The sequence below is a fragment of the Nannobrachium achirus genome, assembly GCF_963921795.1.
Source record: "Nannobrachium achirus genome assembly, chromosome: 16".
NCBI classification, from domain to species: domain Eukaryota; kingdom Metazoa; phylum Chordata; class Actinopteri; order Myctophiformes; family Myctophidae; genus Nannobrachium; species Nannobrachium achirus.
This window is the reverse complement of record NC_137823.1, coordinates 10,765,716-10,788,091: the sequence shown is the minus strand read 5'-3', so window position 1 is coordinate 10,788,091 and position 22,376 is coordinate 10,765,716. Positions and strand designations below refer to the sequence as shown.

The following is a 22,376-nucleotide window of genomic DNA, read 5'->3' as shown; positions in this document are numbered from 1 at the left end:
CCTAAGACACAGAGACATGAGAATCTCTCTTTGTTGTTTGGGAGATTCTTCCATATGCCTCCATCACTCACTTGTTTTCCATCCTCAGACAGGATGAGGTAGGGATGAGCTGTTTCAGGGTCCAGAGTCACATCTACTTCATATTGCTGGATCCTCCTCAGCTCAACATCACACAGCTTCTTCTTCATCTCTTGACTGAGAGTCTTCTCCAGCTGAGCTTAAGTGGAAATTATGTTTGTATCAGCAGTGGTTGCTGGGGTGTCTTCAACAAGTGATGTCTTTACAATCCAGGAATGTTTAAGATGTGATAACAGAAGAATATCCAGGTTATATTTCTTTGTGTGATCTAATAGTCTTTCTTTCAGTGGGAGGCTCTCTTCTCTTTGACTAATGCTCCTCACACTCTGTGTAATCAGCTTTAAGTCAAGCTGACTGAAATATGACCTCATTAATATATGACATCATCAGCCTTGCCCAAATATGGAGTTCGACACAACTCCAGAATGAGCATTCACAGGAATGTTGGGTAACCACGGGGGCTGACATTTCTAAAAGGGCCTTTTGATGGAAACATCGAAATATGTAACTGACTTCCAAGCTCACAGCGCACCGCGCGGCGTTGCAATGCGCTGTGAGCTTGGAGGTCGGCGGTGCATTATACCACATTGAACTAAGCATGATCAAGTCAATGCTGGAGATGTGGCGTAACGGCGTGGATTCCTACACAGAGAGGGCAATTATTTCAACATGAGATGCTGCATTCAAGATCAGGAGAGTTTGGACAAGGCAATTCTTGCTTCTTCAGATATGCTGATTTCTATCAGCATAGTGAAAACTGCATTCATGGTCTGGAGATATGACACTTTTTACAGACGGACAAAAGAGCAGGGGCTCAAGCCCCCTTTGATGTCTATGTGTTCATGTGCCAGCTGTTGAATGAAGCATACTCTCTCTCTCTCTCTCTCTCTCTCTCTCTCTCTCTCTCTCAATTCTATTAAATTCAATCAATTCAATTCAATTCAATTCAAATAGCTTTATTGGCATGAATGTAACAATTACAATATTGCCAAAGCATCAAGTGCAGTGAAAAAGAAAAGAATGATAACAAAACAATATCGAACATACAAATAAAATAACAATATTCATTATAAGTCATAATGATTCAAATGTGCAGAATTGATCTGTGTGTGTCAAGATATAGTCCATTGTCAAGGTAGTCACATGAGTGTTGTTTACTTAACTCAGCGGGTGCCCACGCGTAAAACTCTTTGATGTCGCTGGAGGCCCACGATGCGTTTGCCGCGTTTACTGTATTTACAGTGTAACAACTTTAAATCTCACCGTAAGGTCGGGGCTACGCCGGGATGTAGCCCATTCACCGCGGGTTGCTTCGAATCGACGCTGAGAGCATCGCGCGGCCGTTTTTCGCCATATACTCCAATGCATTTCCCCATCTTTAACGCCCTTTATCTCTGATGTTTGTTTTATGGCTAAAACTGTGGCAGGCTGCGGCAAAATGACCAACTTTTGTCAATCAACAGCTATGATCAACACTGTGTAACAACACAACAACATCCTGTCTGCGGTCATGTGACCAAGTGACGTCATGACGCATGCATTGACGCAGCAGGGCCGTATTCAATACAATGGTGGTGGGTCTGGGCATCGAGAGGGGATAAATGGGGCTCAATCTTGGGGCACCCAATGTGTTAAGTGTGTGACATGCGGTCACATATTGTGCAGCTAAATGTGCTGCAGGTCCCTCCCCTAGTAGAATGTGTTGTTTGTCGTTGTCATCTAGAAATGTGAAGTTTGGAATTAACAGTTCAAATTTCTTAAAGTATTCTGCTCTTAAGTTATTATATTTGTCGCATTTTAGTAGAAAGTGCATCTCATCCTCGACCTCAGAGGTGGTACAGTGACCACACCCTCTTTGCTCCGGAGGCAGATAGGACTTCTTGTGCCGTCCTTTCTCTATGGCCAGACTGTGGTCACTCAGTCTGTATTTGGTCGGTATCTGTCTCTGCTTTTTATCTTTGATCTCAATGCATTATTGTTAATTGTGGCGCGTTTACTAACATGCCAAGTTTAGCTGCACTTGAACAACCGTTCTAGGCTGCCATATCCAGCCCAAGAAACCGTAGAAACAGGGGGTAAATAAAATGTACTTCTTAAAATAAATGTATCATGCCTGTTGCCATACCTTAGATTTTTTCTGAACTGACACCACTGCTCTCTACTCTCTCTCTCTCTCTCTCTCTCTCTCTCTCTCTCTCTCTCTCTCTCTCTCTCTCTCTCTCTCTCTCTCTCTCTCTCTCTCTCTCTCCAGGTGCTGGATGCTAATAGGTGTTTTGAACAGCAGAGTCACTCCGCCGTCTCCCTGCAGTTGGCCTCGTACTACTACAGCCTTCACATCTACGCCCAGCTGCAGCCCTGCTTCACCGACCGCACACACGCACTCTACCAGGTCAGCACCGCGTGCATTCGCCAAATATTCTAATATTCAAATATCTAAGTCACTATTCGACGTTGTTCACCGAAGTCGAATATTCGTTTTTTTTTTTTATTGATTTCTCTTTTTAAAATCACACTCGTGTGAACTGAGCGGTGGAGGCTGCGTGTGTGTGTGTACGCACGCGTGTGTGAGTGTGCCTGGCCTGAACAACAGCGCCCCTCCCTTAACATGTGTGGTCAGAAAAGGTAGTGCAGGCTACAGACAGACAGACAAGGACGGACGCACGCATACCCACACACACGGCCACATATAGGACCACCGCTCAAAAAGTATATAGTTTATAAAGCTTGGCTAGATAGGAAGTCGTAAGAATGAGTTGTCAATGCCCCTGGTGGATGAATTTGTTAACCAGGGGTTCTCAAACCTCTTTTAGGCCGTGACCCCCAAAAATAAACATATTTGAACTGGGGACCCCCACCTTGACAAGCACTTGGAATTGTAGGTATTACATTTAATGTGACTCGGTTCCGCAGATAAATATTGTGAAAATAGCAGATCTACATGCTCACAACGCCTCGCAACGTGAGGCGTTGTGAGCATGTAGATCGGCTATTTTCACAATGTCCGCCTCTTGCTTACTTAATATTTGCCAGTTTGGCCAGTCCTGTCGAATATTCGACTATTCGAATACTTTGAGGTCGAATAATTCAAATACAAAAAAAAAAAAATCACTATTCGTGAATGCCCTAGCTTGTACGTACGTCCATAACGAGAATGTCAGCATGCGAGTGACTGTGAAGTGCCTTAGCGTATAGCATATCGAACATAAAGGCCAGTCTGTATGAATAGCCCCCCCCATATACACGCTCGCGCGCACACACTCATGCACGCACGCGTACACACACACACACACACAACAGAGAGAGAAATGGCTCTGACCTTCTTCCTTGAGTGGACTCTGGTGGGTTTTATATCCCAGAAAAGAGGGGGAATGATGAAATGAAGAGAGAGAAAGGGGGGGGGGGGGGGGCTGGGGGAGAAAGAGAGCGGTAGCAGTAGATAAGTGCGTGTCCACTGACACTCAAGGTCAAGAGTGTTGCAGCAGGAATGGTGCACGAACCGCTTGCACACGGCACACCATCAATAAAGACGCACGCACGCACGCACGCACGCACACACACACACACACACACACACACACACACACACACACACACACACACACACACACACACACACACACACACACACCTCCCACTCTGTACAATCCTAATGGATGTAATAATTCCCCCTCATCCTTCCTCCACCGAAGCTCTGGAGTCCATTAAGTTCAAATCTACACTTTAACCCTTTACCTGCAACACTCTCTCTCTCTCTTCATTTAGTCCGGAGGTCAGCAACCCACGGCTCTAGAACTTCCGTGCTAATCAGTCTAAAAAGCACCAAATGTTGCACAGATGTAACCCAGGGCTTGCTCTAATGATTTAGCTAGGGTGCCCGAGTCGGCAACCTTCGGGGTCGATACAGCGGCCAAATCAAGTTGGGCTCCCATTGTATTTCTATACAATATACTACAGGAGGAAAACAAATCTGCTTTAAGTAGGATGTGAGGACTCTGAGGAGTCTAACTAAGGGTTTGTCATTATGCTGAATCCATTGCAAGCATTTGTTTTGCACAAAAAACATTCCTTGGGCTATAAATGGCCCCACAAAACGCCCACATACACACACCTCTCTCTCTCTCTCTCTCTCTCTCTCTCTCTCTCTCTCTCTCTCTCTCTCTCTCTCTCTCTCTCTCTCTCTCTCCAGATCTCATCCTCATCCTGCAAATGGTTTCCTCTGTGCTAATGTGTCTGTAATAGAGAGGAATAGTCGTTAAACTGAGAGAGAGAGAGAGAGAGAGAGAGAGAGAGAGAGAGAGACCAGACACAGATGAAAACAGGATAATGTTGCAATAAACAGCATTAACTGTATATGTGTATGTAATTAACAGGAATAGGCATTAACTGTATATGTGTATGTAATTAACAGGAATAGGCATTAAATTGTATATGTGTATGTAATTAACAGGAATAGGCATTAAACTGTATATGTGTTTGTAATTAACAGGAATAGGCATTAAACTGTATGTGTTTGTAATTAACAGGAATAGGCATTAAACAGAGAGAGGGAGAGAGAAACCAGGAAAATCTCTCTATCAACAGACCGCAGTGTAGATCAGGCCAGGGTGCCCACACCTTTTTTTTTTTTACTTGAGAGCTACTTTTAAAATGAGCAGCTCAACATGATTTACCCACCTAAAAACAATGCACAATGAGGGGATCTCTGGAATAGCGGCACTGGCAAGTACGTTTAAGTAAGACGAACTCACTTAAATAGTAGGGGGGAAATAATGGGGTAGACTTTTAGGTTCTGTGTAATGCTACTGACTCTTAAAAATGAAGCATTGCATTGGGTGCTTTACCTAGAGCTGACAGGCCCTTCAGTGACAGATCCCAAAAAAAGAGATTTGGGATTGTTTTTATAGATGTTTTTTGTTTATATTTTAATTATATATAATTATTTGTATGCACTGCCTTTGTGATCTGGTATCTACATCTACATCCATCTACATCTGGTATCCACATCTACCTTGTGGGTGGAAAGATGTTTGCAAAATGCTTTTTTAATTATTCTCAAGCTACTGAGAGAATAAATGATTCCTTGGCTAATGGCTGCGTGAACTTTGCATTGCAGCAAACAGCCGTGCACATCTCCAATATCGCCGTTGTCGGGTGAAAACCTTGTATGTCCAAAACCGTTCGTTTTGCACTCATCGTTTTAGAAATGATTTAAACTAGTGAAAACAGCCGATCTACAAGCACACAACGCCTCGCACCGCGAGGCGTTGTGTGCTTGTAGATCTGCTGTTTTCACTACTTTTTTGTGCAACAGCCTTGTATGATGAAGCAGGGCTTTACTTGAAAAGAACGTACACATTTGAAACGTGGAGGTACGAGGTTTCCACCCGACAATGACGATATGCATGTTAAAGGCAGACAGGGAACACGTTAGGTTTTCAGTGTTCTCCGCTGTAGTTACAGTATGTGCTTTTATGTGGCACCGATACCATCTCCATCCTTAGCACTACTGAGCTTTTATTGTAGAGCAGCAAAGTGGTATAACACAAAGTGTTGTTCAAAGAAGCAAGCAGATTTCATTCTGCAAGGCATACTATAAGGCATATGTTTACAAAGGAAAGTGTGTGTGTGTGTGTGTGTGTGTGTGTGTGTGTGTGTGTGTGTGTGTGTGTGTGTGTGTGTGTGTGTGTGTGTGTGTGTGTGTGTGTGTGCGTCTGTGTAAAGGATCAATATTTCTCTCAGTCAGAGATAAATGTTGGTGTGCAAATCTCAATCTCAGCACGTTGCCTACACACACACTCGCACGCACGCACACACACACACACACACACACACACACACACACACACACACACACACACACCGACTGAAAGGATACTGCTAACAGCAGCAGTGTTTCTCTTTAGTCGACATAATGAAAAGTTCCAGCGTGAAGGAGCGGGGATCGGCTCGTTATGCCTGGTGGGATAATAGAAAGCTTGGCCCCGGCGTCACTGAGCCGGTGCGGCTCGTCATGCCTGGCAGGGATAAAGGGGAAGGCAAGAGTTAGACAGCTTGAAAGTCAACAGAAACCACAAGTACAGAGATGGACCATACTACCAGTAAGACTCCCTAATCGGGAGATAAGCGACCGTCAGGTCGCAGCGTGATTTTAGGGCAAAATGTGTAGGAGCAGTGTCCAAAAATGTGTTTGAAAAAATCGGCCTGAAGGTGGCGCTATATGGGACAGATCCATGTTGATGACATGAGTGTAGACATACTGTGTAGCGATTTGCGTGATTTTAGGGCAAAAATTGTAGGAGCAGTGAACAAAAATGTGTTTTAAAAAATCGGCCTGAAGGTGGCGCTATATGGGACAGATCCATGTTGATGACATGAGTGTAGACATACTGTGTACCGATTTGAGTGATTTTAGGGCAAAAATTGTAGGAGCAGTGTCCAAAAATGTGTTTTGCAAGAATCCGCCACATGGTGGCGCTAGAAGAGGGCCATGTGAGAAAGAGGGGTGGGGTCTCCGCGCCGCCGAGGCGGACGAATAGGTACCGGCCCCGGCTCTCCCGGTCGCTCCTAGCCCGAGTTACGGCATTTTATGTACGCTGCAGTGGCAGGGGGTCCTCCACTGGGGGCGCCACCACTTTTGCATCCGTTCTGGAGCACCAGGAGTCGGTGGTCCCCGGGAATTCCCCGTGAGCAGCCCCGTTGGGGTGGTCATTTGGTCATTTTTGCACATTTGGTCATTTTTTACATCTGGGGGTCCAGGTCCCTGGGGCTCCGGGGGTCCTTGGAGGTTGTAGTTTGGCAGGCAAGGAGTGTGTGTGCAAAATCTGGCATGGATCGGGGCAACGGTTGCGGAGATATGAGCAGGGCAAAAGTGTGACATGTGACGTGTGACAGACAGACTGACGGACGGACTGACGGACTCACTGACGGACTCACAGTTTGTGGAGGGACGGTCGCAATTACTAACTGACTCACTATAGGAACTACCAGTAACACTCCCTAATCGGGAGATAAGCGACCGTAGGTCACTTATCTCCACAAATAGGGCAAAAATGTGTTTTGCCAAAATCTTCCTGATCCATGTTGATGACATGAGTGTAGACATACTGTGTAGTGATTTTCGTGATTTTAGGGCAAAATCTGTAGGAGTAGTGTCCAAAAATGTGTTTTTAAAAATCGGCCTGGAGGTGGCGCTATATGGGAGAGATTCATGTTGATGGGATGAGTGTAGACATACTGTGTACCGATTTGCGTGATTTTAGGGCAAAAATTGTAGGAGCAGTGTCCAAAAATGTGTTTTGCAAGAATCGGCCTCATGGTGGCGCTAGAAGAGGGCCATGTGAGAAATGAGGGGTGGGGTGTCCGCGTTGCCTTGGCGGACGAATAGGTACCGGCCCCGGCTCTCCCGGACGCTCCTAGCCCGAGTTACGGCATTTTATGTGAGCTGCAGTGGAGGGGGTCCTCCACTGGGGGCGTCACCACTTTTGCATCCGTTCTGGAGCACCAGGAGTGGGTGGTCCCCGGGAATTCCCCGTGAGCAGCCCCGTTGGGGTGGTCATTTGGTCATTTTTGCACATTTTAATACTACTATACTAGTCATTAAGCTACTAATATAGACTGACGGAATTAAAGCAGGTCATGTTTGGAATTGTAACAGCTGAAATCAATAATATATCAGTATTCCGGTATTAACCTGCGGGCCGCATTAAGTGAAGGTGGGGGCCGCATGTGGCCGCCAGTTGCCCATGTATGATTTATAGAGCATTACATTCAGCCATTCACACACACACATTCATTCACCGATGGCAGAGGAAACCATGCAAGGCACCAACCTGCTCACCGGGAGCAACTAGGAGTTCAGGGTCTTGCTCAAGGACTCTTTGACACTAACTCTGGGGGAGCCCGGTATCGAATTGGGTACCCTCCGTGTTCCAATGACGGTTTCTCTACCCCTGAACCACTGCCGCCCATGATGATAACTGACTCACTATCAGAGACTCGATTCTTTTTGCACTCCTAGGCCAATAATGTGACGTCCAGCAGTGGTTTCCTATGGAGACACTCCTCAAATTATTAGCCCTGGAATGCGACAAAAAATACCCACAAATTAAAGCCTCCATGGAGTGAGTAATCAGTAGGGAAAAAAGAGTGTGAAATATCCCTTCAACTTCATCACGATGACATTTGTTTCACCCAAATGTTTACCTTTAACACATCTGCTGCTGTTGACAGTCCTCACCAGCATTTAAAGGGTTAATATCATGCATGGGGTTGGGACTCGTTAGGATTTTAACGATTCCGAGTCCTTAGCGATTCCCTCTTAACGATTCCCGTTCCTAACGGTTCTCTTAACGGTTCCAATATATATATTTTTTCATATTTTCTGACATCCATTATTAACAGTAGTTGTTTACATAAGCCTAATGGGCGTTCAAACAGTAGTTAGTATATTTTCTAATATTAGTAGTAGATACTGTTTTCTCTTATGCTCTTTTCAATAAAGTAGAACTATCAAATGACAAAAAAACAATTAAACTTCAGTTCTCTTGTCTGTCTTACAAGGAATCCTGTATTTTGTAGATGTTCTCTTATCCTCTATACAGTAGCAAATAGCAAATGACAGAAAAGTGTCAATTCTTAAATGTCAAATCCTGTTCTTTTTTTTAAAACAACACTCTTACCCTCTTTTCAATACTGTATCAAAGAATGCCTTTTTCCTCTGGTACATAGCAAGCCAACTGTACTGTAAGCCAGGCACAAACTAAGGCATAACAACAACTCTTACCCTCTTTTCAAAATCAATACTGCATCAAAGTCAAGACCTAGTGTCTCATTGTGGATAGACTGTTCAAAGTCCCTGACTTTCTAACCCACCATTTTATATATTGACTGTGTCAATTCTTGTTTTCAGTAGAAACGTTGTTTCCACATTGTAAACAGTGGCAGAGACATGCATATGTACAGCATTGTTGTTGTTGTTTGCCCTTAGCACTGATTAGTGCTATGCTCTGTAGCAGCAAAGTAGACACAGAACTCAACTGCTCTCTTTGTCAATCAAAATCGCAGAGCTCTCCTCCGCTCCTGCAACGAGGCACGCTGGCAGCGAGCCTTCCTGCTTGAGCGTCGGTGGAGCGGCAGTGGAGCACCCTTCAATGATTAAAACCTGAGCGTTCCCAGCATTGCCGTGACGCTCGACTCACTCGGTGGAGCTGGGGGGGTTAAACGTTGACGTTAGGCGTTGGTCGAATCGCGATTCGTTTTTTAAAAGATCGATTTTTACCGTCCCCCAATTAAATCGATTTGCTGCTTGTTGGTGTGTTGTCTCTCGACTCGCGCTGCTCAGTGACGCGGACATTCCCAGCATTCCTTCTGTAGAGGTGGCCTGACGTCCCACTCACCACAGCTGCTTGCAATGGAATGCACACAGCTAATGCGCGCTGATGAGACCCGTTAAGAGAATCGGACCGGCAAAAATGATTGACCCGGTTCTGGACCCGCTATCATGGAACCGGTTCCTAAAAAGAACCGGTTTCGGGTCCCAACCCTAATCATGCATGGTGCCGTTGACGACGCTCACCGTCACTGTTACTGTAAATACATTAAAAGTATTATTACTTACTGTACGTCGCTCCGGTCCCGCCCGCATCGGTAATGTCCGCGATTTGTTTACAACGCACGTTGGGCGTGCACGCGAAGTGAAGCTCCTCCATAGCAAATCCATTGAGAGACCCATAAAGAGACTTCATTTACGCAAAAATAATCATTTTGATCTTAAGGCTGGCATGTTTGCAGTACAAACTGCACTCGGCTGGGCGTGGCCATGACACTTTTTCTGGGCCCACACTGTCATGTGACTAGATGACGTAAACGTTGAAGTAAAGTGATAATCCATCTGCGCAAAAACAACCCCGCCCGGCCCTTCAAAATAATAGCGGTGGCCTATGGAGGAAGCGGCGCAGCACCAAGGCACCACGCATCCCTTCAAAGTAAGAGGCAGCAGAAGTGTTAACACGCTATTTATTTTGACCCAAAGGGCTGTATTTTGATTGTCTTAAGTACCAGCTCTTATGCCCTAACCTAAAGGCCTGTCCATACTGTCTCCGACCACCAAACCTTTAGTCAGAAAGGTTCACTTCACAACAAAATGACTTCTCTCACATCTTCTGAAAAGCATTACCCCGAATTAGAGTTCGTCAAGCTGCATGTCGGAAAGTCGGGACTCTCCGATGAAATGTTCGGTGGTCAGAGACGGTATGGACAGGCCTTAAAGACCCAGTTCAGGGAATTAAGCTATTTGTTTATTGACATATTTTACATGTAGAATGGTCATTTCTGAACCCCTGTTAAAAAAATTGGAACTGTATCTTACAGCATTGTAGAATAAGACCACTTTACGTTTTTTTTTTAATAATGTCTGGGGTAGCATATTTTCAGGCTTTCAACCTCGTACGTATCACGGTAATACTGTAATATGTAATGAGACTACTGTACTTTTAATTGGCTACTTTATCAGCCTCAGTTCAGATACAGCTGCGCCAAAGTTCATGCAGCCCGGTTGCTAAGCTAATCTGTGCTGAGCCTGTGTTATGTGGCTGGCAGGCTGCTCTTCCGTCCTTTTACACACACAGACACACACGCACGTGCGCGCGATGTGTGTGCGTGCGTGTGTGTGCGTGCATTAATCCACGGACGGACCAGTGGGACCACGGAGTTTGTTAGCATAGCCTAGCAATGCTATAAGCATAGCCTAGCAATGCTAAGCATAGCCTACATAGCCTAGCTATACTAACTGCTACTGCTAGCAAGCATACACTTTCTCCTGTCTCCCTCTCTCTCTCTTTCTTTCGCTCTCTTTCTGTCTCTGTGTGCCGCTGTGCCGCGGGGTGGGTGGGTGTGTGTGTGTGCGTGTGTGCGTGCGTGCGTGCGTGCGTGCGTGTGTGCGTGTGTGTGTGCGTGCGTGCGTGCGTGCGTGCGTGCGTGCGTGCGTGCGTAATCACAATACAACGTGTGTGTGACAGAGTGGTGGAAAAAGTACTCAAATGTTTTACTTGAGTAAAAGTATCACTACTGCAATTTAGAAGTACTCTGTTCCAAGTAAATGTCCGGGATTCAATTCCATTTATTTGAGGAAAGGAATTGTATTGGTATTGGAAAAAGTATTGGTATCCTAAAACGTTTTTTAAAAATACTTATTATGCAGTATGTCTCATTTCAAGTTTTCAAATGTATAAAATATTTTGAAATCAGATCTACAAGCCCGACACATTGTGAGCTTTTTACTTTTCTTTTTTAATAATAATAATACTCAAGTAAAGACAAAGTACCTGAGTACAAAGTACTTGAGTAAATGTAATTAGTTACTTTCTTTTTGAGTAAATGTACTTCAGTGCCTTTTTTTTTTTACATCACTGAAAACCAAAGCAGACATCTCTGTGAATGGGCGTGGCTTCATACTGCACATAGGCCACGCCCCTACAGTCCTTGGCCAGAGAGGACAGAAAAATATGTATTGGATTTGAGACATTTTGAAACATAATTGTTTTAACTTTTAGATTTTTTTCATGATTAAAATTGTGTCTGTTGGTTAATAATACATTACTCTGCTGTGTGACAAACTGGGAATACCCTTGTTATCATCTTTATTTGACTGAACTCTCCCTTTAAAGTTAAAGGACAACTTTGTTTTTTTACAACAACGTTTTTTAGATAGTAATTAAAGAATATAAAAGATGAGAGTTAAAATGTTTTCATTTACTTTCTATCGTTTTATACATTTTAATTATTTTGATTTCAGTGGCTAGGGGCATGCGTACAAGTGGCTAAGTATGTCTTTTTACACAGAATAAGCCCATTCCCAAGATGCACCGCTATCTTTCATGGGCAGATGTGACTTCGTAAATAGCAATAAAGAAATTGCAGGCTTATTGTGTCTAAAAAGACATATTTAGCCACTTGTACGCATGCCCCCATGCGTACGCATGCCCCCACATTTTAGCATGCTCAACGGGCTAAAACGATAGAAAGAGGTAAATGAAAACATTTTAACACTCACTTTTTCATTTCTCTAAGTACAATCTAAAATATGAACCCTTGTTGTAAAAAAACAAAGTTGTCCTTTAAGGCATAAGAGCTGTTTCTTCAATCAAAATACAGCCCAAAGTGTTAACCTTTAACACGCTAGCGTTTGTTTGACCTCGCAGTCTGTCTCGTCCTCCCATGTTCCCGCAGGCCGACCCCAAGGCTCTGATCCGATTGGTCACGCAGCACGTGTCGGCGCACTCTGATTGGCCGGAGGATCTGGAGAAGCTGATTGGCCAGCTGCGCGCGTACAACGAGCGGCTGACGGACCTGACGCAGGCCCAGGTGCTGCGGGGTCTGGGCCGCGGCGTGGACGTGCAGCGCTTCAGCTCCGACCAGGACTACAAGAAGGAGACCATCCTGGGCCTGGCTGAGTGAGTGTTGAAGTGAATTAAATATATTATTATATCTTGTTGACTGCTATGTGCTGACCCTGAGACTCTGCGTGCTGCGTGTAGGGCAGAGGGAGGATAGGTAAGGAGGTCAGGGTGCCACATAGTGCCTCTTTGTTTTATGGCTGTGAGAATGAGATAAGGTTTTTGGTGTTTAATGAGCTAGGGAGAGAGAAGGAAGAGATGTTTTTGTTTTAGCAAATTAATAATGAACTGTGAGAGGGAGGGCAAGGCAGTCTTGTCTTGTCTGTCGTTGGTGCAGGATGTATGTGTATGTCGTGTGACTGTTACAGCGCTGTAAATAAATGTTTTCTATTATCTTTTAACATTGTTTCTGAGTCAAGGTTTTGCTGATCTTTTGAGAGTTTCAATTCCACTATGGAGTCCATAAATTAAGTAGGATTTCTACGTCAGTGTTCATGTCGAGGACCCCCAAATTTGACACTTACAGCAGGGGTCTTCAACGTTTTCAGGCCAAGGACCCCTTAGTTGAGAGAAAGATGCAGCTGGGACCCCTTAGTTGAGAGAGAGATGAAGCAGGGACCCCTTAGTTGAGAGAGAGATGCAGCAGGGATCCCTTAGTTGAGAGAGAGATGAAGCAGGGACCCCTTAGTTGAGAGAGAGATGCAGCAGGGACCCCTTAGTTGAGAGAGAGATGAAGCAGGGACCCCTTAGTTGAGAGAGAGATGAAGCAGGGACCCCTTAGTTGAGAGAGAGATGAAGCAGGGACCCCTTAGTTGAGAGAGAGAGATGAAGCAGGGACCCCTTAGTTGAGAGAGAGATGAAGCAGGGACCCCTTAGTTGAGAGAGAGATGAAGCAGGGACCCCTAGTTGAGAGAGAGATGAAGCAGGGACCCTCCACAACCTTATCATAGATTCCATAAAGTTTCATCGTTTGACAGCACAATCATCAGTGTATTTTGGATTCATGTCAATTTGTGTTTTCAGATATTTAACCATTGAACCGTCAATACTTAATAATCTTGACCTTTCACTCTGTACTTGGTCTGCTCTTTTTCCCCTCTACACCAAAGCTCTTTGCCGAAAATAGCCGATCTAGCTGATCTACAATAGCCGATTGTAGATCTGCTATTTTCGGCAAAGGTTCTCAGAATTTGGACGCTAGGGTTCACAAGTGGTTGATATAAAAAAGGAGAATAAAAAGTTTCCATCACTCAAAGATTTGGAGGACCCCCTGTAGTAACTCTGAGGACCCCCTAGGGGTCCCGGACCCCCTGTTGAAGTCCCCTGACTTACAGTATTATCCCGCGGTCGCCCATTTGAAAAAGATATACCAGGGACACCCATAAGACTCTCTCAAGGACCACTGGTGGTCCCCGGTCCCCACTTTGAGAACCAACGGAGAGGAGGACAACGTTATTAGGGTCCGAGCTCTGCACCAGTGCGAAGCCCTATTGAAACCGTCAAGATTATTTTCCCGATAATTAACTAATTCACTGCTAGGCCCGAGAATATGCTAATTTCCCTCTCTGCCAGGCCCGATAATCCAGAGAATTTCCAGTTAAAAAAAAAAAAAAAAAAAAAAAAATCGGAACACAAAAAATGTAGTAGGCATGATAGCAATCGCGAAACATAAAAAAAAACATAATGGCTGCTACTTGATGAATGCCTGAACGGATTTCCATTCGGATTTTTTTTGTTTGAAAGCTGTGAGCAATGTGCACACACGTGGTGCATGATCTAGGCATGGACATGACATGATCAGTGCACTATAAATTACATGGAAGTCTATGGAGACGGAGGCGTCTGGGACTTGCAAGGTATTTTCAAATGGCCGTGTGTGAGTTAATCAAGGTTTTTGAACCACAGAACAAAAATAATAGCCGACCTCCAAGCTGCGACGCGTTGTGAGCTTGGAGGTCTGCTATTTTAGATATGTTCACCATCGAAATGTCAGCCCCTGCCTCTCTAACATTCTCTCCACGTCCCTGGTGTGTGTGTGTGTGCGTGTGTGTGTGTGTGTGTGTGTGTGTGTGTGTGTGTGTGTGTGTGTGTGTGTGTGTGTGTGTGTGTGTGTGTGTGTGTGTGTGTGTGTGTGTGTGTGTGTGTGTGTGTGTGTGTGTGTGTGTGTGTGTGTGTGTAGGACCCTAGATGAGGGTGTGTACAAGATCTCTCTGTCTCTGGCTCAGCGCTACAGCGTTCCTCTCTGGGAGCTCTACATGACACACCTGGAGTTCCTGTTCACAGACAGCGGGTACGCACACTTTAATAAAATGTACAAAACGAGTGAAAACAGCCGATCTACAAGCACACAACGATGCAAGGCGTTGTGTGCTTGTAGATCGGCTGTTTTCACTAGTTTTGTGTGACAGTCTTGTATGATGAAGCAGGGCTTTGCTTTACCAAAAGACATACACATTTGAAACTTGGAGATACGAGGTTTCTGCCCGACAGTGACGATATTTTAGTGATTATGTTGCGAGGAAAACGTTGAGATAACAGCCATTTTGGTTAGAACTGACTGAAAATGGGTCCCTCTTGAAAATGAGATGCTGCGTCTCAATGGGGCTTTCCCTTCAACAATTTCAAGTGTCCAAATAAATTCCACATGTTATCAAATTATCTCGCGGCACCCCCTGGACTGCTGTCACGGCACCCCAGGGTGCCCCGTCACCCACTTTGAAAACCCCTGCTCTACATGGCACACCTGGAGTTCCTGTTCACAGACAGCACAATTTAAACATGTGCAGATGTGCCGTTTCAACTTCTCCCGCATTTGTTTCTGGAAACACTTGCTTTCCAAGGTTATTTTCACTGTTTAGCCTTGCTCATTCTCAATGATAATCTATCTTTAGTGTCCTCGAAGGAGAAATGTGTCTTCAAAAGTCTGTTCAACACAACAAAAAACAACACAAAACCATGTAACACAACACAAAACATCACAAGACAGATCATCATCACTATTCACAGAAAACCATCCTAGCAACTCTTTTGTTACTGAAAACAAAAGGCACTTTTTGACACTTCATTTCATTGGAAATAATAATCTGAACAGCATGTATATAACAACAGCTTTACAAATGCCCTCCTTTCTCACTGTCAATGTTCTGACAATTTACGTGAAAAGAAATTGTCCCGTTCTGATAATCCCATGTAAAGTCACATCATGTTGAATGCAGCCTGCGCTAGAGCAGTGTTTACAAATGAGTCAATGAGAGTCAATTGTGTGTGCGTGTGCGTGTGTGTGTGTGTGTGTGTGTGTGTGTGCGCGCGCGCGCGCGTGTGCGCGTGTGTGCGTGTTTAAAAGGGAAAGAGTTGTACATAAGCACCTCAGTCTTCTTTACCAACAGCATTTTTGTCTGTAATTGACCTACACTGAACTCTGTTTTAATCACACACACACACACACACACACTCTCTTGCTAGAAAACTGCGAACATTTTGTCAACAAATTAGCCGGCACAGATAGCAATAATAACATCCCATTTTTGCTACAAAGTACAAACAACGACACCAGTACGAATAATTACACCCCGAGTTTAATTCTGCCTCTCTGATTAAATGTCCATTAAGCGCGGCTGCTAGATTCCACAGCATTACGCGCCTGTTTGGCTTTGAACAACAAGCTAGAGTGTGATAATGAAGGCGGAGAAAATCCCCCGTCTCCCCAAAGAGACTGAGATGAGAGGAAATGCTAATGAATATCTGTGTGTTCAAACCACTACAGAGAGAGAGAGAGATACATTTACAATTTAGACCAGGGGTCTTCAACGTTTATATATATATATATATATATATATATATATATATATATATATATATATATATATATATATTTTAACATAACACATAAAGGCCCCTTAGCTGAGAGAGAGATGAAGCAGGGACCCCCACTACACATTGTATACATCAGGGGTCTTCAACGTTTTCAGGCCAAGGACCCCTTAGCACTCGGGTGACTGAAAATAAAAAAACTACCACTCTGACTGCATTTATAGGTCAAATTGACAGGTAAATTCTCTCCCTTTTTGCCCAGGAGAGCAAACCTCCTCCCCTGCTGCCAGCGGGGGTTCTATTGTCTGTTGTTCTATTGACAATAGAACCCCCGCTGGCAGGGGGGGAAGAGGTGTTGCTCTCCTGGGCAAAAAATTGAAAGAATTTACCTGTCAATTTGACCTATAAATGCAGTCAGAGTGGTATAAATGTATATTATTTCATACTTAGGAAATGTTTCAGAAGGGGAAAAAAAAAACCAGAACATATATCTTGAGTATTTAGGAAAAGTCATGGAAGGGGAGGACATTTCTGAGACCTTCATGGGGAGAATTATTGCACTTTGCAATCTCAAAATCGGCCAAAATGACCTGTTAGTCACCCATGTGTTAGCTGAGAGAGAGATGAAGCAGGGACCCCCCACAACCTTCTCATAGATTCCATATAGTTTCATCGTTTGGCATAACAATCGTCAGTGTATTTTGGATTCATGTCATTTTGTGTTTTCAGATATTTAACCACTTGAACCGTCAATACTTAATAAACTTGACCTTTCACTCTGTACTTAGTCTCCCCTCTACACCAAAGCTCTTTGCCGAAAATAGCTGATCTACGAGCTCACAACGCCTTGCAGCGCGAGGCATGATTGTGTTGATTGATCGTGTTGATTGGGACACAATCAACACATTGTGTTGATTGTGTCCCAAACAACAATAAAATAAGATCTGGTTGTCCCAGAGGTGAAATGGTCCTTGGGCCAGTTCAGCTCTGGGACAACCAGATCTTATTTTATTGTTGTTTCGGACAAGTTATTTTTTGTGTTCAATCTGTGTTTTGAGATATTTTAGTATTTCAGCATGAACGATGATGCATGTTGCATCATATGAGTCCTCATGCTGCATCATATGATGCAAAATGCATCATCACTCATGCTGAAATACTAAAATATCTCAAAACACAGATTGAACACAAAAAAATAACTCAGGATTGTGTTGATCGTGTCCCAGACAACAATAAAATAAGATCTGGTTGTCCCAGAGGTGAAATGGTCCTTTAAGTTTTGAAATGGCACATCTGTAAAAAACCAACATGAAAAACAATCGGTGCCATGGCATTGGTCCGAAGGTTCATTAGTCCGAATTTGTTAAGAATACTATGCCTAACACTAACCCTAACCTTAAGTCCTTAACCTCAGTAACCCCAACTAAATTCGGACTAATGAACCTTCGGACTAATGAACCTTCGGACTAATGAACCTTCGGACTAATGAACCTTCGGACTTATGGGCAGTCCCCAAACAATCGTGATGAGATGTGTGTATGGTGATATTGTATGTCTCCATAATGGCCCACCCTCCTCTACCCTGTCCCCCAGCCTCTCCACCACGGAGCTGTGTCAGCGCGCGGAGCAGCTGGCTCTGCTGGACACGCTGCGGTCCGACCCGGAGGCCTTCCACCGCCACATGAGCAAGTACGTCCTGCCCAGCGTGCAGGGCACCGACCTGGAGCGCCTGCTGTACTACTACACCCTGCTGGACCAGGCCCAGTGCCCCGCCGACGACACCGCGTCGCGCATCACGCCCAGCGCCCACCTCAAGCTGCTCAAGAAGCTCCGCGCGGTCGCCACCGGTGAGATTCTTGTTCTGTAAGACAGGGGGTCTTCAACAGGGGGTCCAGGACCCCTAGGGCAGGGGTTCCCAAACTCTTTTGTCTCAGGGCACCCCATAAATATTTTTTTAATCCGAGGCACCCCTACATTATAATTTTCACTCCCAGCACCTAATATTTATAGCATATCGTCGTTGTCGGGTGGAAACCTTGTATGTCCAAAACCGTTTGTTTTGTATTTATCATCTATAAAATGTACTAAACTAGTGAAAACAGCAGATGTACACGCACACAACGCCTCGCATCACAAGGCGTTGTGTGCTTGTAGATCTGCTGTTTTCACTTGTTTTGTGCGACAGTCTTGTATGATGAAGCAGGGATTTGCTTTACCAAAAGACGTACACATTTGAAACTTGGAGATACGAGGTTTCCGCCCGACAGTGACAATATTTTAGTGATTATGTTGCGAGGAAAACGTTGAGATGATAGCCATTTTGGTTAGAACTGACTGAAAATAACTTTTTACTTCAACTTTAAAATGATACTGAATATTTCTTCAAGTGTCCAAATAAATTCCATTTATTATCAAATGATCTCGTGGCACCCCTGGACTGCCGTCGCGGCACCCCAGGGTGCCCCGTCACCCACTTTGAAAACCCCTGCCCTAGGGGGTCCTCAAGATTACAGGGGTCCTCCAAATCTTTGTGTGATAGAAACTTTTGTTCTCGTTTTTATATCAACCACTTCAACCCTAGCGTCCATATTCCGAGAACTTTTGCCGGAAATAGCCTATCTACAAGCTCACAACGCCTCGCAGCGTGAGGCGACACTAAGGCTTGCCCACCTGCCCCCGGCAGGTAAATAAAACTTTAGGGGCAGGTGAAGTTTGCTTTCAGGTCGGGGCAAGTGCTCATTGGAGAGAGGACGCAACCATCTATAAACACAACACCAGATATCTGTCTAAACACTTGAATGTGGCCAGCGCACAAAATTTGAGTTACAAATGTTCGCATAAAAAATACACATATTCAAAGATTTGCACTCATTTTCACGACTTTTAAAAAATAGCAGATCTACAAGCTCGCAGCGTGGCACTCGGTGCCGCTCTGTGAGCTTGTAGATCTGCTATTTTTCAATAGCAGTTATAAAGTATAACATACTAGTGCCCCTCCACCTTGGGCACTAGTAACTCAGTCCCACTCCCCCCCCCCCCCCTTGTGACGCCCCTGTCTCTGATCTCTAAGCTGACCTCTCTCTCTCTCTCTCTCTCTCTCTCTCTCTCTCTCTCTCTCTCTCCCTCTCCTCTCTGTCCCTGTGTCTCTCTCTCATATAAGGACTGGACTACCGTAAGCTGACTGACGGGGTCTCGGACCCCCTCCAGGCTCTGTCTCCGGTGCTGACCAGTCAAAACGTGCTGTCCATCTCCAAGCTGGCGACGCTCCTCCCCCTGCCCAGGGGGTCCGGGGGTCCCGGGGGGTCCGCGCTCACGCTGACCCCCAGCGCGGTGCACATGGCCTGGCTGCAGCGCCTCTTCTGGCAGGGGGACCCCCAGCTGCTGAAGAGACCCCCCCACAGGTAGTTATCACCTCTACCATAGACCCTTTTTCTTTTTTGATTCAGTTACTATATTGTTACATGACATGGTGTTTAGTACTCAATGTTTTTTTAAGTAAAAGTCTGGAATTCTAAATCTACTTGAGTAAAAGTACGAAAGTATTGGTGTCAAAATATACTTAAAGTACAAAAGTAAAAGTATATATTTTTTTGGAAAATAGCAGATCTACAAGCTCACAACGTGTCGCGATGCGACACGTTGTGAGCTTGTTGGTTGCCTTTGTTCAAATAGCCTAGGTATAAAATAGGGCTAAAGTGGATTAATGTATGTTTTATAATATAATCATTTATATATGCAAAGAAACAACATTTTTCAAATCATTGTAGTGGAGTAAAAAGTACAATATCTGGATCCCAGATGTAGTGGAGTAGAAGTAAAAGTACTGAAACCTGGACATACTCAAGTAAAGTTTACAGTTTACAGTTTAGGCATTTAGCAGACGCTTTTAATCCAAAGCGACTTACAAAAAAGCAGATAATACAATATACAATATAATCACTATAATAAACACAGGGGTTAAAGTTCTCCGTCCTGGGGACGGATTTCCGTCTTGAGGATTCCCTTGGGGCTATTTATGAGATCAGAGAAGTTTTGGAAAAAAAGAAAAAAAGCTGAACCGTCTGCGCTAATTATAATAGCATCAGTTACTTACTACTGTGGTGCGTAGATTTGCTGGTGTGTCATGTAGTTCTAATTTAGATCAACTACTTCCTGTAAGTAGTACTTAAAAATAAAACCAGTTGACGTGACTTGACTTGACTTGATCGGATTACGTTAGGCTCTTATTTTGAAATCCGCCCTACACTGAGAGGAAATGCCTCTGTAGCTACTTGTTGCTGCTGTAAGCTAACTGCGACGATGCATGCTGTTGGATAAACATAACATCACTTGGATTACTCGCAATAGTTTGGCTAAAGTTCATATTTATGATAGAAAACCATGCTCCTGTGGCTTAAACGATGTACACCGTTTGGAAGTTTGTTAAACTTTTTGGACCTACGCTGAATTCCAATAGATGAGTGGTGGTGTTATTATATCATGCTGTAAAGGAATGAGACGTCGCTCTGTCACTGGAGTCACTGGAGTTTTACATGTAACCAAACAGCAGGTATGCTATACTATCTAAATATGTGTTTACAGGGGGCAGCAGTAATTGACAATACGCGTTTGCTTCCTACAGTCTATGGTTTGCTTACGTTCTCTGCATTAAAATAAGCAACGGAACACTTGTTATGTTTGCAAATCAGAGATTCGAGGGGATTTATTTGTCACTCACAAAAGTGATCCATACAGATGCTAATGAAATACTTCGGGGTGGTGTTTCATTGGTACCGATTAGCAACGTATCATGAATGATTGGTGTTCATGGCAATAGGCGGAGATTTCTCCACTGCATCGCAGTGTTTCTCTCATAACATTACCCACGTGTGGCATCGGTTCAGTCAGCGACGCGTTATTTGGAATTGCACATGAGTTCTGGGTGGAGCCAGCGACAATAAGGCTCGGATGTGCTCAGTGCGGTCAAAAACAAATGGAGGTGGGCTTGGCTGGATGAAAAGGTTGACGGGAAAGCCGTTCAGGTCCTGGTGTCAAACGGTTAGAACCAGGAGCCTGTTTCTGTTGTGTGTGCAACAGAAATGTGTTATATGGCAGCATGGCAGCAACAATAAAAAGACGCTTTTCAAGCGCGCGGGGGGGGGGGGGGGGAGGTGGAGGGGGGTAAAATACATTTCCGTCTCGGGATTATTTTTTGCTTTAACCCCTGAATAAACAAGATAACATGTCAGAATAACAACAACAATATAGCATATGCATATGAATATCAATCTAAAAAACTATATAATCAGTAAAGAAAAGGATTAAAAAAAACTACAAAAAATGCTAACTAGCTTCATATAGAGCATCGCAGTGAGGTGTCGGAAGCAAGCTGGCCATTCATCTTTACCATAGGGTTTTTCATTATCAGCCACAAAGTCGTAGCAATTCAATGTACACTTACCACTAGGCTGGTGGTTGTAAAATGGTTCTATATGCTCCTGTAGAACCCCCGAGTATGTATGCAATCACTCTAGTTTTAGTAAAAACACGTTTTAATCAAGATCGCACGGAGAAGAACTGCATTTCCCATGCTGCTAAACATGTACATCCTGTGAAATCGACGTCTGTGATTGGTCTAGCTTCTTCTTCTTTCACATATCTTGCGGTTACCGCAGAAGTAGCTACTGCCCCCTGTCTTCCCGGCGGATTATTGCACTTCAGCAGAACTCCGCGAGCGATCGTCTTTCTTTTACAAATATGATGCACTATGTTAAGGATGACGATAAGAGCGTCCACAGAGATGACAATCACTACATTTCAGGCCATATGCTGGCCTGGATAACTAAACTGAGCGTGATTTAAGGGCTGTATTTCAGGAAACAAGACTGTCATTCGCAATGCATTCTGGGAGTGTAGTTTCCGCAATTTTAAAAATAATCATGTACACAGTCTTGTACCCTGCCCTTTTTTTCAGCTTTCTAATTAATCTTTGCATTCAAAAAAATGTGAATATTGACATGATTCCTCTCCAGCCGAGGTGGCTTTGTCCAAGGCTTAAAAACGTTTAAATAAATACTTTATGAAATGTCTATGGAAGAAATGAATGCGGAAAACGCT

At 44.2% G+C, this 22,376-nt stretch overlaps 1 protein-coding gene across 1 annotated transcript in view; it reads left to right on the top strand.

The window, feature by feature from the left end:
• Positions 1-22,376, top strand: part of nbas (NBAS subunit of NRZ tethering complex) — a 256,843-nt gene that overhangs the window by 170,414 nt on the left and 64,053 nt on the right. Inside the window, exons 41-45 of the mRNA XM_080743924.1 lie at positions 2,330-2,467; positions 12,304-12,527; positions 14,650-14,760; positions 17,874-18,127; positions 19,441-19,681. Coding sequence (XP_080600050.1) covers positions 2,330-2,467; positions 12,304-12,527; positions 14,650-14,760; positions 17,874-18,127; positions 19,441-19,681 — 968 coding nt within the window. The remainder of the gene's footprint in view (positions 1-2,329; positions 2,468-12,303; positions 12,528-14,649; positions 14,761-17,873; positions 18,128-19,440; positions 19,682-22,376) is intronic.